This window comes from Lissotriton helveticus, chromosome 1_1 (assembly GCF_964261635.1).
Source record: "Lissotriton helveticus chromosome 1_1, aLisHel1.1, whole genome shotgun sequence".
Lineage (NCBI taxonomy): Eukaryota > Metazoa > Chordata > Amphibia > Caudata > Salamandridae > Lissotriton > Lissotriton helveticus.
In genome coordinates this window covers 1,918,670,804-1,918,686,090 of record NC_136057.1, presented here as the reverse complement: position 1 = coordinate 1,918,686,090, position 15,287 = coordinate 1,918,670,804, and the positions used below count along the sequence as shown (strand labels likewise).

The 15,287-nt window shown below is 44.0% G+C and overlaps 1 protein-coding gene across 1 annotated transcript in view; it reads left to right on the top strand.

Annotated features, from left to right (window-relative positions):
* LOC144754936 (uncharacterized) overlaps positions 1–15,287 on the top strand; it is a 403,817-nt gene that overhangs the window by 47,853 nt on the left and 340,677 nt on the right. Inside the window, exon 2 of the mRNA XM_078643299.1 lies at positions 7,568–7,620. Within this exon, the coding sequence (XP_078499425.1) occupies positions 7,569–7,620 (52 nt within the window). The 5' untranslated portion in view covers position 7,568. The remainder of the gene's footprint in view (positions 1–7,567; positions 7,621–15,287) is intronic.

Below are 15,287 nucleotides of genomic sequence, written 5' to 3'. Positions count from 1 at the left end.
AGGAGAGCCAGGAGGTAGTTTGCACAGGTGGTTGGGGAGCGGACAGTCACCTTCAGGAAAGGGGGTGGGGGCTTTAGGGGCGCGAGGCAGTGGGGATACGCGGGGATGATACTGCAGTCGCGGGAGGCTGGACTGCATGTTAGCACATCCTGGGTGCTGACCAGGTGTGAGCGTGACTGATAGCGTTGGCACCACCATAGGGATGCCGGTGGTTGGGGGGCTTCGCGGTTACACCGTCAGGTCAGTCACAGGTGCATTGGGGGCTGCACAACGGGCAGTGGAGGGGGCGCAGATGAAGCGCTTTCGGCTGGCCGGTGTTGTATTTCCCAGGGGATGGTGTGGCGCCGCGGTTCAATTGGGCTCGGTAGTGTTTGTTGCCCCAGCATCTGGGGGACCGTGGTGCCCGTGGCAGTGGTACTGGGATGCGGGTGGGGGAGCCGGGATGTTTGAACAGGCTGCTGCTGTGTGAAGAGGTTGTGTGCTTGTGTGTTGCCAGGGTGCTGCTGGGGGAGGGGGAGCGAGGATGTACTGCTTTCGGCTGGCGGGGCGGGATGCAGGGTGGGATGCAGTGCTTTCGGCGGGCGGACAGGGTGGGGTTGTTGGTTTACCGCCCTCAGGTTGACTGCTGGGCTAGCTCCGACGGGCAGGCAGAGTGGATTCGGGGAGCTGCTGCCTTCCTTGGGAGCCGGGTTCCCCCACGGCCTGTGCTGATAAGCCTCTTTCTTGCCCGCTCCGCCAAAGCCCCTGGGACTCGATGCAAGGCGGGGTCTGGGGAACAGGCATCCAAATTCCAGACGTGATCGGAATGCGGGACGTGGCGCTACATCAAAAACAATACCAGGTCTGGGCTGCACTGCAGTGAATCAGGGTGTACGGCGGCCACCCTATCACATTGAAAATGAACATTTGCAGACACGCTGGCTTTCACAGCACCATGCTGATGTAATTCCCAGCTCCCTATTGGTCAAGAAGAGGGCAGGGGGCCGCTCTTCCTCAGCTAAAGGGCATCACTGCTAATTAAAACAAGTGCGAGTGGAGGAAAACAGTAATTAGGCGCTGCTGCTTCGGGACTTCAAGGAAGTTACTATGGGATCAACAGCCAACAGAAAGCAAGTTAAGAAAAGCAGTGCCACAGTTAAACGAATCACAAGCTGTATAACAAATGACACAGAGTTTCACCCAACATATAGATTACTATAGGTCTCGCTGAAACAGCACATGCAGTGCATGCGCTGCCAAACACGAGACCTAAAAATGGTACATCTTCTCCGAGCAAGCCAAATATTACTGCTTGCCGGCATGTGTAAATGGCAAATTGGCTAAACCCCTCTCTTAGCAGGCTTTTGTGCTCTCCCATTAATGCTGGACAACTACAAACTATGTTGTATATTACATCCTGCTCCATACATGCGGAGTTTGAGGTTTTATTCTGTTGTGTGTTCTGTTGTGTGACTGCACGGTGTAGATGTATTTTGGTTGAATTTTGCTGTAGTGGTCTTGTTGGGTATTTCTGGAGATGTAGGTCACTAGCTTACAGTGCCATTGCTATCAAAATGCACCTCACTGCGCATGCAGGCGAAAACTGTTCTGAGGGTCCTTGTTTTTCCCATCTAAAGGGGGCCCGTCTTGGGGTTTGAGCTGGACTGTTTTTATTGGAGCAGAACAAAGTCTGATTTTCAGACGCTGGTTGCAGTCAAAAATGCAATGTTGGGGATTTAAGTATGGACTGAAAAGTGGCTCTGAGTACTTATCACTGGCTGAGATTAATTCGAGCATTCCACCCTTCACCTTTTGTTTCCCTATGCCTGATCTTGGCGAGGCATGTGTATGCATGCGCCATCTTATAGAACATTTTGTTTATCAGCAGGAACGAACTGTTAAAATATTGTTTGAACATTACTCTTCCTTGACATTTCATGCGCACAAAGTAAGAACGGAAATCCTGCACGGTAAAATCACACAAAAATAAACAGCGACAAAACACAGTTGTACTTACTCCTGCAGCGAGAGTAAAAAGCTGAAGAGATTTGGACTTGCAGCTTGAAACTACTGTTTTATCACCAGAGGCCGAGACACTAGCCAGAAAATGATCAGAATTCTAAGTTATTGAGCTAAAAACTAAAATAACTAAATACATTGTTTACTAATAAAAGGATGTCAAAAATGGCAGGCTGGTAGAAGCAAAATGTTAACAAAATACAAATTATCTTGAAAAAAAAGCAGATACACATCTGTTGTTGCTTCGCACAGTATGGAGTTCATCCCTTTATAATGTCAATGGGCTTTAATTTTTGTGCAAACGCAGTAGACTCCATAAACCCTCTCTTATAAAAAGAAAATGGTGTGCTCAGCAGGCATCATCAGCTTCACACAGATAACAAGCTATAAGTCACTGGCTATTTTTCTCAAAACTGCTGTGTTTCTAACTTAAGCGCGTGCCTCTTACATATTTACTAAGACTCACACATGTTACATTTGTGGGATCTGGTGGCAGGTCGTAGGGAGGGAACTGCAATTAGCCCCCTATGCGCCATTTCAAAAAATGCTGGGCCCATTTACAAAGGTAAACTTAGATGTTTGGTCTAAGTAGTATCTAAGGTCTAGGCAGTATCTTTACGGGCAAACTTGGGCCACAGATCAACCCGAGTGCGGACCTAAAGCTACTACTCGCGAATGCCCTTTGTGAATTCCCAAAGTCATAGACTTAGATGTTTGGCATAAGTTTAGACCAAATGACTAAGTTTACCTTTGGGAATAGGGCCCACAGTAATTATACTTACAAATTGCTTGAGCAGAATGTAGTGCTTACCATAAAGTAGATTTTTGAGGGGTGAGACAGGGCTGGCATGAGCACAGAGCCGTGCTGTGGTAACAGGAGCATGGCTATTCGCATGACTTACTTGCTAACAGTTGTGGATCAGCAGCAATGTTCACTGAAGCAGCAGAAGTATGCTGGCCGAGGATTAGGGTGAGGAATGTACATAGATGAGCCTTAAGACACAATCACAAGAGCGTATATTGGACTCAGGGTTCTCGTCTCCATCAGACCCGACTCTACACTCCCAATTCTGCAACCTACTAGTGCCAGGGATTTGAACTCAGCCATCTGCAACTTGTGACTGCTCTCTTAAAATGTATGTGGCTGCTGTGAGAGTCCTTCCAATTCTCCTTGCATAGAGGCTAGAGAAAACCAGACCAAACTGGAAAAACTCTAGAGTGCCCTCATTCCAATAGTAGAAATGCTCAAAGTCATTATCCATCTGTCTAAGTTCATTTCCTGGTATATTTTGTATGGCAGACAAGCTTAAAAACACCAGTGAAGAAAACAAACTCTCCTGCCCATTGACAAGGTGGTCGTGAGTGTAAAATCTTCCACCTCAGCTGTTCTGCAGTTCATCTTTTCAACGAACCGGCTAGAAAGGTTGAGTTTGCAAATGTATCACTTGTCATCCGCAAGTCTGCCGATGCCGAAGAGCTTTTGACCTTTTTTTCCTCTACGCAGTCAATACAATTGGCCATAGAGAGATCTGAATAAGGTTGGGCCTTGAGATGCCCACTTACATGTAAAGCAGCATTGGATTCACTGCTTTTTTGCTTTACATTTTTGAAATATTTTTCTTATATTTTACCGTAAGTTAGATGAAATGGGGCTGAGCATCTATTGCGCATGGCCTTGGACAGTAGGCGTATTTTCATCTCCACTGTTGTTAACCACTTGGATGCTAAGGTGTTTTATGGCTTCCCATGTAATTTCCATTGAAGTCAATGGAAACTCCATGACGAGTTACCCTTGTCATTAGCACTGTGATGCATTTTCTATTTTGCACCGTAAAATCGTGACCAATCATTAAATGTAAGGCACTGGCACACATGCATAAGACACACACATTTTGCCTTATATCCCTTAACATTATCAAAGTATCTGAACTCTCCAAGAACCTTTATACTTGCTATGGTCATGATCGGCATTTTCAGCAATCTGTCCTTTTTCTGGTCATTCGTATTCCTGTTGCTAGGAAAAATGGACGTTGTGGCAGCATTTTGGTGTTTGATCTCGGTCAAGCTAATAATAAGCAGGGTGGCAGCATTTTGACATTTGATCTCGGTCAAGCTAAGAATAACAAGCAGCCACAATTCCAAAAAAATAGAGTTCTCCCAAAAAACATAAAGAATGAAACCATAAGAAGACTCTAATTGGCCGGTGCTCCTCTGCCTTGAACGGAAGTGAGCTATTGGCTGCCAAAACAAGTCAGGATGCAGCAATTAAGAGCGGCACTGGAGGGAACCTATGGCAAGCAGCAGGTGGGAATAATGTTGTGTAAGTGATTACAGAAAGTCGTGCAGGCAGCGCATGTGCGTTGTAGGGTCAACTTAAAAAAGAAGAAACACCACGTAAAACTGCATACTCTTGACAAAGTAATCAAACAAAATGAAAAACAACCATAACATGGGCATAACAAATCCCAAATGTCTAAACAAAAAAGCAATACAAATATAAAAAGCACTGAGCTGAGTGGCCACTTGTAGACATCTACAAAGTTTCTTTATAGATGAGGACACCAGGCCATCTGCTTCTTCTCGTGCCTCAAAATACGGTTTCAATATACCAGTAGTTTTCTGGCTCTCCTCTCTTGATTCCAACCCATCGAGGACAAGGGTTATAAATACCCGGCTCCTGTTCCAAGTACAATCAATATGCGTTATTATCACGCTGTTCCATGCTATAGATTACTCAGGGTCGATCATTCAAACCATGAATGCTTAAAGCGATATGTACGTTTGTACCTGCAGGCTTTAACTTTTGAAGGAAATTTAGAATCCTCCTTGCAATGGAAATAATGCTGATCACATGGGAATAGTGTTTGTGGGATCGTTGCCAACATAATGCAACACGGATAACTCATTAAAATGCTATTTACATTTGTTGTCATCTGAGGTTTACATGTGCATGCATATTTTCTCTGATATGGTCACTGATGTCAAAAGCTCTTCAATGCAATTTCCTGTTTTCCGCAGGTGATTGGCCTTGTAGTCGATCCATTTCTAAGTTTGGACTTTTGATTGTGTGTTCTAATCCACGGTGTTTCTCAATACATGGAATGTCTCTTTTCAACCTTTGTTTACCTGAAGTCACTGGGGGGATGAAGCAAGTAGTGTTACAACAGAACACAAGCTTTGTGAGTAAATAGACAGGTTGCCTACGAAGCACCTCACTTCCTGAAAATGCAAGATGGGCAAGCCATAGAACAAATATGTATGAGCTCTGACTGGTATGATGAGGAGTGTAGTATTATGCAGAGCATCAAAGTTTGCACACGGATAATAAGTGGAAGAAACTTGGGCGAGAGAGAACTAATACAGGGGAATGGAGGATTATTGATGGTGCTGCTGCTATAGGGACAAAACATGACCAAATATTTGCACCAGAAAACCGAGGAGGAGACTTACTGGCCCAATGTTAGAAAATACTTGTAAGATTCATAAATGCTTCCAATTGAAAGATACTCAGGATTCTTTGCTATGACCCTGCTCCCCTTTAATGTCCCTTTTACTATACTTTCTTATAATGGAAGCAATGCCCAAGAAATAATGCAGTAATCGGAACTCCTGGTGTTTTGAGAGAATTGTATGGTTTACAGTTTGTAAAATTGTACTGTGAGTGCCTGGCATTAGAATCTCTTTACTTTCCTACTATGGTTCTTAAAAGAGGCTCTTGAAACCCGATGCCATGTTCAGAGATAAGAACCAAAGTTGAACAATCTTACTATCATGTTTCCTCATCACTTTCAATCTTCTCCAAGTTGTCCTAGGCCCATTAAAGTATTCCCAGGGCTGTAGGAATAATATATCTTAGTTAAAACGATCATGGTATCTACAGAGTTCAAATTTAGATCTCTTGGTGGATACTCTTCTGTTCTTCTGTCTTCTGATGGATACTCTTCTGTTCTTCTGTCTTCTGATGGATACTCTTCTGTTCTTCTGTCTTCTGATGGATACTCATCTGTTCTTCTGTCTCTTGATGGATTCTCTTCCGTTCTTTAGTCTCTTGATGGATACTCTTCTGTTCTTCTGTCTTCTAATGGATACTCTGGTATACAACCTTTACAACGCAACTTTTACCACGACATACCATTACCACGCAACTTTTACAACGCAGGACCCTTTACCACGCATACCATTACAACGCTGGTATTTACAACGCAGGTACTTTTACAACGCATACCATTACAACGTAAGTATTGGTAAGTATATAATTTTATTTAAAATATTTTAGGTTTGGGTTTTGGGTAAATGGGTATTTTTAGGGTTCAGGGTCAGTTTTCAGTTTTTGGGTAAAGGGGTATTTTTAGGGTTCAGGGTCAGTTTTCATTTTTTGGGTAAAGGGGTATTTTTAGGGTTCAGGGTCAGTTTTCAGTTTTTGGGTACAGGGGTATTTTTAGGGTTCAGGGTCAGTTTTCAGTTTTTGGGTACAGGGGTATTTTTAGGGTTCAGGGTCAGTTTTCAGTTTTTGGGTAAAGGGGTATTTTTAGGGTTCAGGGTCAGTTTTCAGTTTTTGGGTAAAGGGGTATTTTTAGGGTTCAGGGTCAGTTTTCAGTTTTTGGGTAAAGGGGTATTTTTAGGGTTCAGGGTCAGTTTTCAGTTTTTGGGTACAGGGGTATTTTTAGGGTTCAGGGTCAGTTTTCAGTTTTTGGGTACAGGGGTATTTTTAGGGTTCAGGGTCAGTTTTCAGTTTTTGGGGTACAGGGGTATTTTTAGGGTTCAGGGTCAGTTTTCTGTTTTTGGGGTACAGGGGTATTTTTAGGGTTCAGGGTCAGTTTTCAGTTTTTGGGGTGCAGGGGTATTTTTAGGGTTCAGGGTCAGTTTTCAGTTTTTGGGGTGCAGGGGTATTTTTAGGGTTCAGGGTCAGTTTTCAGTTTTTGGGGTACAGGGGTATTTTTAGGGTTCAGGGCTGGGTTTGGGTTTTGGGGTTCAGGGGTATTTTTAGGTTTTAGGGCTGGGTTTGGGTTTTGGGGTACAGGGGTATTTTTAACATATATATTTAAAAATTAATAATTAAATATTAACATAAGTAATTAAAATATTAAATATTAAAATAATAATTTAATAATTAAAAAAAATATTATTAATAATTATTTTACCATATTATTTACTTACCTATACTTACGTTGTAATGGTATGCGTTGTAATAGTACCTGCGTTGTAAATACCAGCGTTGTAATGGTATGCGTGGTAAAGGGTCCTGCGTTGTAAAAAATGCGTGGTAATGGTCTGCGTGGTAAAAGTCCGCGTTGTAACGTCATATATCCGATACTCTTCTGTTCTTCTGTCTCTTGATGAATACTCTTCTGTTCTTTTGTCTCTTGATGGATACTCTTCTGTTCTTCTGTCTTCTAATGGATACTCTTCTGTTCTGTCTTCTGATGGATACTCTTCTGTTCTTCTGTCTCTTGATGGATTCTCTTCCGTTCTTTTGTCTCTTGATGGATACTCTTCTGTTCTTTTGTCTCTTGATGGATACTCTTCTGTTCTTCTGTCTTCTAATGGATACTCTTCTTTTCTTCGGCAGGATGTTGCTGCTGGGGCTGGTCCTCATGTCTTTGCTGTCCGTGGGCGAGTCCGGTAAGAGCACAAGTTGATCATCGAAAGAAGCTAAATGAGCCTTTAATGTGTTTCAGTCTCACAGCATTGTAATAACTATAGTACTAAAATGCTGTTCTTATTGGACATAGGTGTTCAGGGTTGTGCTCCCATTGGTGCAGCAGTTGCAGTGGCACCGGGGTCCAGAGGCCTAAGCGGTCCGCTGGACTTGGATTATTATTGTATTTCAAAGTTCAAACAGTGGCCAGGGGCCCCATTTCCTTCCTTGCACTAGGGTCCATGTCACACTGGTTACACCGCTGTAGGTGTTCCCCTATGTACATGCAAATAAGCTGAATCTTTGGCTGTGAATCTAAACGTGCTAGCAATAACAACCGCTCTTTATATACCACTTCACATTTCTTCCATTTCCAAGACAGGTAACACATAATACTGTTATCCAATTTATGTGTTAAGTTTGCATCCGCTCAGGAGGATGGAAGCCAGTTTAGATCTTACCAGAATTGAAACTCGTTATTGTGTATTATGACTATTTGTAAAGCATCACATCTCACCTGGGAAGGTATCCAGGTGCTAGATAAGCATGAGGCATAGCTGGCCGAGTCTGAGGTGTAGGTAAAGAGCCGTGACCTGCTAATCCCTGATTTGTTCAAGAGGTGAATAGTCTATCTCCTTAACTATCCTTCGGATGCAGGTCATTCTACTACAATGTATACAAGCATTGACAAAGCCAATAGGTTTTGCCTTTTTGACCTACTGCCTTTGCCAATGCTTTTTGTTGCTGCAGGAAGAAAAATTGCACACGCTCAGCAGCCATGGGAAAGAAAGACAAAAAAAGGAATGGTGACTCAGGTACAACTGGCAGCCACATCATTCTATATGCGTGCACATGCATGGCGACGTACATGAGTGCACTCGTCATCATGTACGCTCGCGCCTAAGTAGTGACACAGGAGCCATTTTTTTCCCTATTATCTTTTTATTAGGTGTTAATAAACTGCAATACACAGGTGTACACAGTATAACAATGCAGTTCTCACAATGTTAAGGTATGCATGTTCATGTTTAGACACAATCTTAGGATAAATGATAACATGTCTGCTGCAAACCAAGTGTGGACTGATAGAATCGAATAGATGAGATGACTGATACCACAACACAATAGGAGCGTAGTATTCAATTTCAAATAGTGGACAATCCATGTACACCCAATACCAATTATCAAAAATAACAATAAACAAGAAGACAAACCAAAAGACGAGCTGTTTGGCTGTAAAAGCATAAGAAGTCATGGAGTCCAAGCAGGCCCCCATGCCTGTCAGGGAATGCCAGGGTAAAGCAAAGAATAATTAAAAGGGACGGGGGTGGAGGACACGCCTGAGGAGGAGGGAACATCGAGTACATATGTACTCTATGTATGGTCGGTACAGAGAGTAGGAGGGTGTGGTGGGGAGAATCAACTGGTTAGTCAAGATGGAGATTTTCCGAGTGGGGGTTGTGGGATCCCTGTCAGAACTCGGTGGATGAAAGCAGGTAGTCACGCAGGGGTTGCCAGATATATTTCGGTCTGGAGGTGTGGGATTGAAGCGAAGCATACAACTTGCTAGTGGTGTCATAATACGGCATGCTAGTGAGCCAATTATGAACCGTGGGTGGGTGGCGTGTACCCAAGTTTAAAGCTATGTCATGCCTGGCAAGCACCAGGGCCATGGCAGTGAATCGTCCAATGCTCTTTGGGAGCTCCAGCGCATATCCCACGAGGGCGAGGAGCAGGTATGGGTCCAGGTCAGTTTCTACCATGCACATCAGATGGGAGAAAATCCTGTGACAGAAGTGCGCAATAAGCCTGCATTTCCACGGCATGTGCAAAAATTCAGCACCAGTAATGTGGCATTTGGGAGATTGTGTGTGGTCATATTTATTTGGTTGGTGGGGGCAATTGTAGGCTCACCGAATTTTTTTTAAGTGAATACGTTTATTGGGATGATTGCGTGAAACAAATCTGGTTTGTGCACAACAGGCGAACCGCATCTTGTCCATCAGGGGCCGCCCCAAGTTCTTCTCTTAGTGGGCTATGAGCTTTTAGCCCCGGGCCGGGAATAACATTATACTAGCATGATACAATTTGGAAGCTAGTCATCTCCAGTCAGAATCATCTATGATTGAGTGTAGTGGATAAAATTCATCAGGCACTAACAAGTACGTCAGTATGTTGGCTCCTAATGCACTGTGTATGTGATGGAGGATAAAATGGACCATTGTGGTGGACATGACAAAAGTGAGTGTCTGTAGAATACATCGGGGCATAATCATCTGTGAAGATGTCCTCAATATAGGCCATTTTCGTGTGTTTGACAAGCGCTTCACAGGTGATGGGGAGCGAGGGATTATCTAAAAGGGACAAGGCTGGAGAGTAAAGTAGGGTGCTCCCCAGCACTCTCTGTAGCTTCCACCATGCCCAGCAGATCAATGGCGGGCCATAGTTTAATCAAATGACTTGCTCCTTGTTTTGGTGTTGAAAAATCCTTAAATATTTGACTGGCCCATCGCACCACTGAAGTGGAAACTCACAGCACAGTCTTTGTGGCAGGGGTGAGGGGGAAGAGTTCTGGTTTTGATCAATTCATCTGGAGGCCAGAATGGCCCCCAAACTGGATCACTTCACGAAGAAGTGGGGCTAGATTTTCTTTCAGATTCCGCATAAAGAAGAGGATGTCATCTGTATATTTGGAAATTAGAAAAAGGCCTGGCTTGAACTGCATGCCACAATGCAGAAGACAACGTTGGAGATGTCTAACCAAGGGGTCCATGGCTATGACAAAGGTAAAGGGACACGGGGTTGCTCTGTCGGGCACCCTGTCTGATGGAAAGGGGCAGTAAGTTAGCCGTTGGCCATGATGCGAGGGCCAGCTTAAAAGAGATCTATAAAGAAGGAAAATCTAGAAGGTATACCAAGTTTGCTGAGAACTGCATGGAGAAACAGCCATTCAAGGGAATCAAACACCTTCTCGGCGTCTCATGAAGCTATCGCAGCAGGAGTATCTGCAGAGACCTGATTGAGACCGGAGAAGACAGCTCACAGATTCAGAGCTGTAGAGCAGTAAGGAACGAGGGCAGGGCCGGACCGACTACTGGGCAGTTTGGAATGCTGCCGAGCTGGGGGCTAATTTCACTGCGGTGGGGGCTGATTTCATTCATGGATACCTGCGTGTGCTTCCAAATAATTAAAGCAAAACTAGTTTCGTTTAGCACACGCAGGTCTCCATGAATGAAATCAGCCCCCAGCTCAGCAGCATTCCAAACTGCCCGGTAGCCAGTCCGGCCCTGCCCTAGGGATATGTTCTGCTCCATCAGGAGTGAGAGGTTGTTTGAAGGATCAAAGTTAAGATTTTGTTGTGGATATTTAGAAGTAATAGGGGCCTGTCAGGACCCCTGTACAGAGGGTCCTTGCTTGGCTTGGGAAGTAGGGTTAGTTCCTACTCCCACAGGGAGGGGAGCAGGACACCTAAGATGAGAGATTCTTCAAAGACGGCCAATAATCGAGGTGCAAGTAGATGTTTGAAATTTGCCATCGATCAAGGCTGGGGGCTTTGGAGTCATCTAGAGAATAAATGGTTTGAACCACCTCGCCACTAGTAAGAGGTTCACAAAGGAACTGACTCTGTGGACTGGATATCCATTCCATCGCCAACTCCTTCAGATAGGCTGCCTTTGCCGTCATATCGCCTGAGTGCCGGGCAGTGTAGAGATGGATGTAATATTGAAGGAGCATCTCCAAGATCTCCTTGTTGGAAGTAACCAATCCACCTCTGTCAGTCTACAGCTCCGCTATGTAGGAAGTGCCTCTAGGGGGGCAAAGAAGCAGGGCAAGCGTGCCCTGGGGCACTAATCCTCACGGTACCTACAATCTCGGGTATATTTTCCCAAAAATAGAGTCTTACTGTCTGTCAGATCTAGATATTTAGTTAGCAATGTAGCACAGACATGCGGTGGGGGTTCCCCACAGCGTTGGGCAATGACAGAATCCAACTTGGTAACGTCTATCTCTGCAGAAGTCTTTTGCGTAAGTCCGCAGCACACCAGAGCGCTTGAATGTGCAGATGCCCCAAATTTATTTTTTAAATGCTTCCCACAGGACATCCTAGGAATCCACAGATCCCTCCTTAACGTGAAAGTATTCCAGAACAGGCATGCTTAACCCAGAGTGGAAGAGGGCGTCCTGCAGGGCCAGTCAAGGGAACCACTAGTGGCCTTCCCTGTTACCCCCAAATGGGATGCTAACTGTGGCATGCAGGGGAAAGTGGTCTGAGAGTGTATAGGTAGATGTTGGACTTTAGCAGGAGCAAAGTGTCGTGGCTTTTGAGGGTGCACTTTCACTATGGGATGAAGTAGCTTTGAGATGATTTAGGAGACCTGTGTATAGGATGACGTGTTTCAAAGGTGGATGGTAAAACTAAGTGGCACAATTTTAGATTACGTGGGGCTTTACCACTGGATTTGTCATTTGTGCTGATGAATTAATTTGTCCATTTGGTTTTTACCACAGTTTGTGCTCAGTATTACCTCCAGGTTAGATAGTTAAGAGTAAATTTAAGTGGAAAATTCAAGATATTGTCTACATCACCAGCCTGTCTTCAATCATTGTGATATCTGGGAAGGAAGTTGGTGGATGTGGTTGTTGTAAGGAGGAATGTGTGAGAGGGACATTGTGGTATGAGTGCTATAGTCATATTGCATTAACTACTGATGTTCCTAGTGCAGGAGTAAGTTTCACTGCAAATGCAAAGGATGTGCTGTAACGACCAGAGCTGCCAACTCTGGAACTGGGAAACCAGGTTTGACTCCCTGTGTCAGTTCAACATCTTGCAATTCTGGGCAAATAACGTAAGGGCATAGTTATGAAAGGGTTTGTGTGGTGCTTGCACCACATAACGTGGTGCAAGTGGAATGCAAACCCATAATGTAATTTATGAAGCTACACATGGTCACCTTTATGAACCTACGCGTGGCCCTGAAAGGCTTCATATATCAGCAATAACGTAACGCAGTGCAAATCACTGCATTGCGTTACTTGCCCTGGGAAGGTATTCCAGGGGTGTTGTGTGGGTGTTCTCATGCAACTTCCATGGTTCTTGGGGCATTCACAGATTTATCAAAAGTGGTAGACCTGGGAATGCCCCAAAAATATACACCTTCCCATTGGAGGCGTAACTAGGATAAATGTTGGAATTCTTCCTTGTTACCTCCTCTTTCTGTTTGTGCTGCATTCTGCATTATAAATAAAAAGAGGAATATATCTCGCAGGATTTTTTTTGAGCTAAAAGGTACCCCTACCTGCACAAAAACAATCCTGCTTGCAACACAGGCACCCTTACAAGCAAGGATGCCTGCATTGGCGCTAGGCAGCCAAAATGGTGCCAGCGCAGGGACAAAGCCAGGAATGCGCCAAATACTTTTAAATATAGTGCATTCCTGCCCTATCCCTGTAACGCAGCACAGTAGAGCAAAGTAACCACATGAGCTGCATTGCGTTACTTTTCTATAAATATGGCCCTTAATCTCCCCCTGCCGCACACACAAAATATTGAATGTGTCCTTGTGCAACTTAACTGGGGCATATACCTTTGGATCGAGTTTGCTCAGTAAAAACTATGACAATTTCTCCTTGTTTTTCCTCTATGTACGTGTGCTGCATTCTGCAGCACACATAAAAAGAGGACAATGCGTCTTAGGATTGTTTTTGCGCAGGAAGGTGACCCTGCACATTAGCAATCCAGCATGAAAAGAAGGCACCCTTGCACCATGATGCAAGGGTGCTTAGGTTGACGTTAGGCTGCAAAAATGCTGTCACCAAGGGAGAAAGCAGAGGAATGCACCGTATTGCATTATTAAAGTGCACTCCTGCACTTTCACTTTGGCATGGGGCAGCGCAGCAAGGTGCCATGCAGTGCTGCCTTATGCCAAAATACCATAAATTAGGGCCCTAGTGAGGGGAATAAAAGGCTGTCAGGAACTCATGAGGTGGTCAGCATCTGCAGAACATATATTTACTCATTACCTTGTATATTAGTTTCTATTCAGTTGTAAGACTTGCATAGATAGCTATAAGCCAACTTCTGGGTGCAAGATGCTGTGTAAATCACCGCCCAGGAAATTCATTATTAACATGAAAGGATCATAAGTCAAGTATGTAACAATAGTACCGTAAGCATTGACAAATGTAAACTGTGCAGCCCAGGCTGAGAGGCCACTGTAGAATGAAGGGGCAACGCTCCTTCTACAACTAACCAATGTTGCTTCAATAGCTGCACTATGGGGGCCCGACTATATATTTGTTCAAAGAATCTGACTGTTGAAATAATTTGTTCCATAACTGCTACGTTTTCAGATTGTGTATATCTGAAATGTACATGGTTTCAGAGTACTTACGAGCAACATTCTACAGCTAAATGTGTGACATATCAAGTGACACTCATCATGTGTGTAATATAATTTAAAAATAATGACTTGCATACTTGGAGTGCTTTTTCAATGACGGACTGAGGCCTCATAGCTCTCTAAATGCAGAAGTCACTATTCGCCACGCACCAACCAGGATTCATGTCTGTTAGACAGTGGAGCTCAAATATGTGTAACTAATGCTTTTTACTTCAGTGATGTGGACACCAGCTAAAAAATGCGTAACTCTAACCCCTGATGCCTGGTAGTTAGCAGGACTGATGTTCTACCTTACTCTAAACATGAAAATACTAGATTAAAGCAGGTTTAATAATCCATGGTCCTATGCCCACTCCGGCGCACCTATGTACTCCTCCTGAGCAGCACATGAGCGAGAAACCCTAAAAGATGCAATATAATGATAGCCGTGTTGTTGCCTCTCCTTGCCCCAGTGGTCTTCAATCATTTAAATGCCGCGCCCCCCCAGTGGAATTTTTTCCCCACATTTATTCTGTTAAATTGTATCTATTAAAAGTATCCACAGTGTGCGGCTGGGGGTTTTGTAGAATGTTTGGAGCTCCTTCCCTTTTGACACATACTGAACCTAGGATATAATTGACTACAGACGTTAGTGATGGCTCATCTTTTGACCAGAGTCTGGAGGCCCCCCTGGGATCATCTGACGCCCCCTAGTGGTCGCTCCTCAGTTTGAAGACCCCTGCCTTACCCCCTGCTTCCTTAAAGGGCACCGATGCCTTTGATAGCAGAAAAGGTGATGCCTGCAGTAGGGGATGAAGGACAAGGTTTAATATTCTCATTTTTTAAAAGAGCCACTTGGTCCATCAATGACACACATTTCACCTACAGGCCGAAGCAGTTCACAATCAGGTGTTCAATTTAAATCAGAAATGAGATGTACCCACAGTTTAGACTATCTAGATCAAGGAGCTGAGCCTCTTTACTGTGTCAAGTGATGACATTGTGTGAAGGAGTCTATGATGATACTTGCTCGCTGTGTGTGAAATTACTTTTCAGTTAATTAACACTCAACCCACCAAATTAACAAATGAAGCACAATACCAGCAAGCATGGCTGGATTAATTTAAAAAACAGAATGGTGCACTCTTGTGATGTGTAACATATGTATGGTAGAAACAGTTGAAAAAGAACAATGGGTTGTCTAGGAATTAAGATTCATTGTCAATTTAACTAATTGGGTGCCTGTGATTCAATCAAAAGCAACCCCTAGT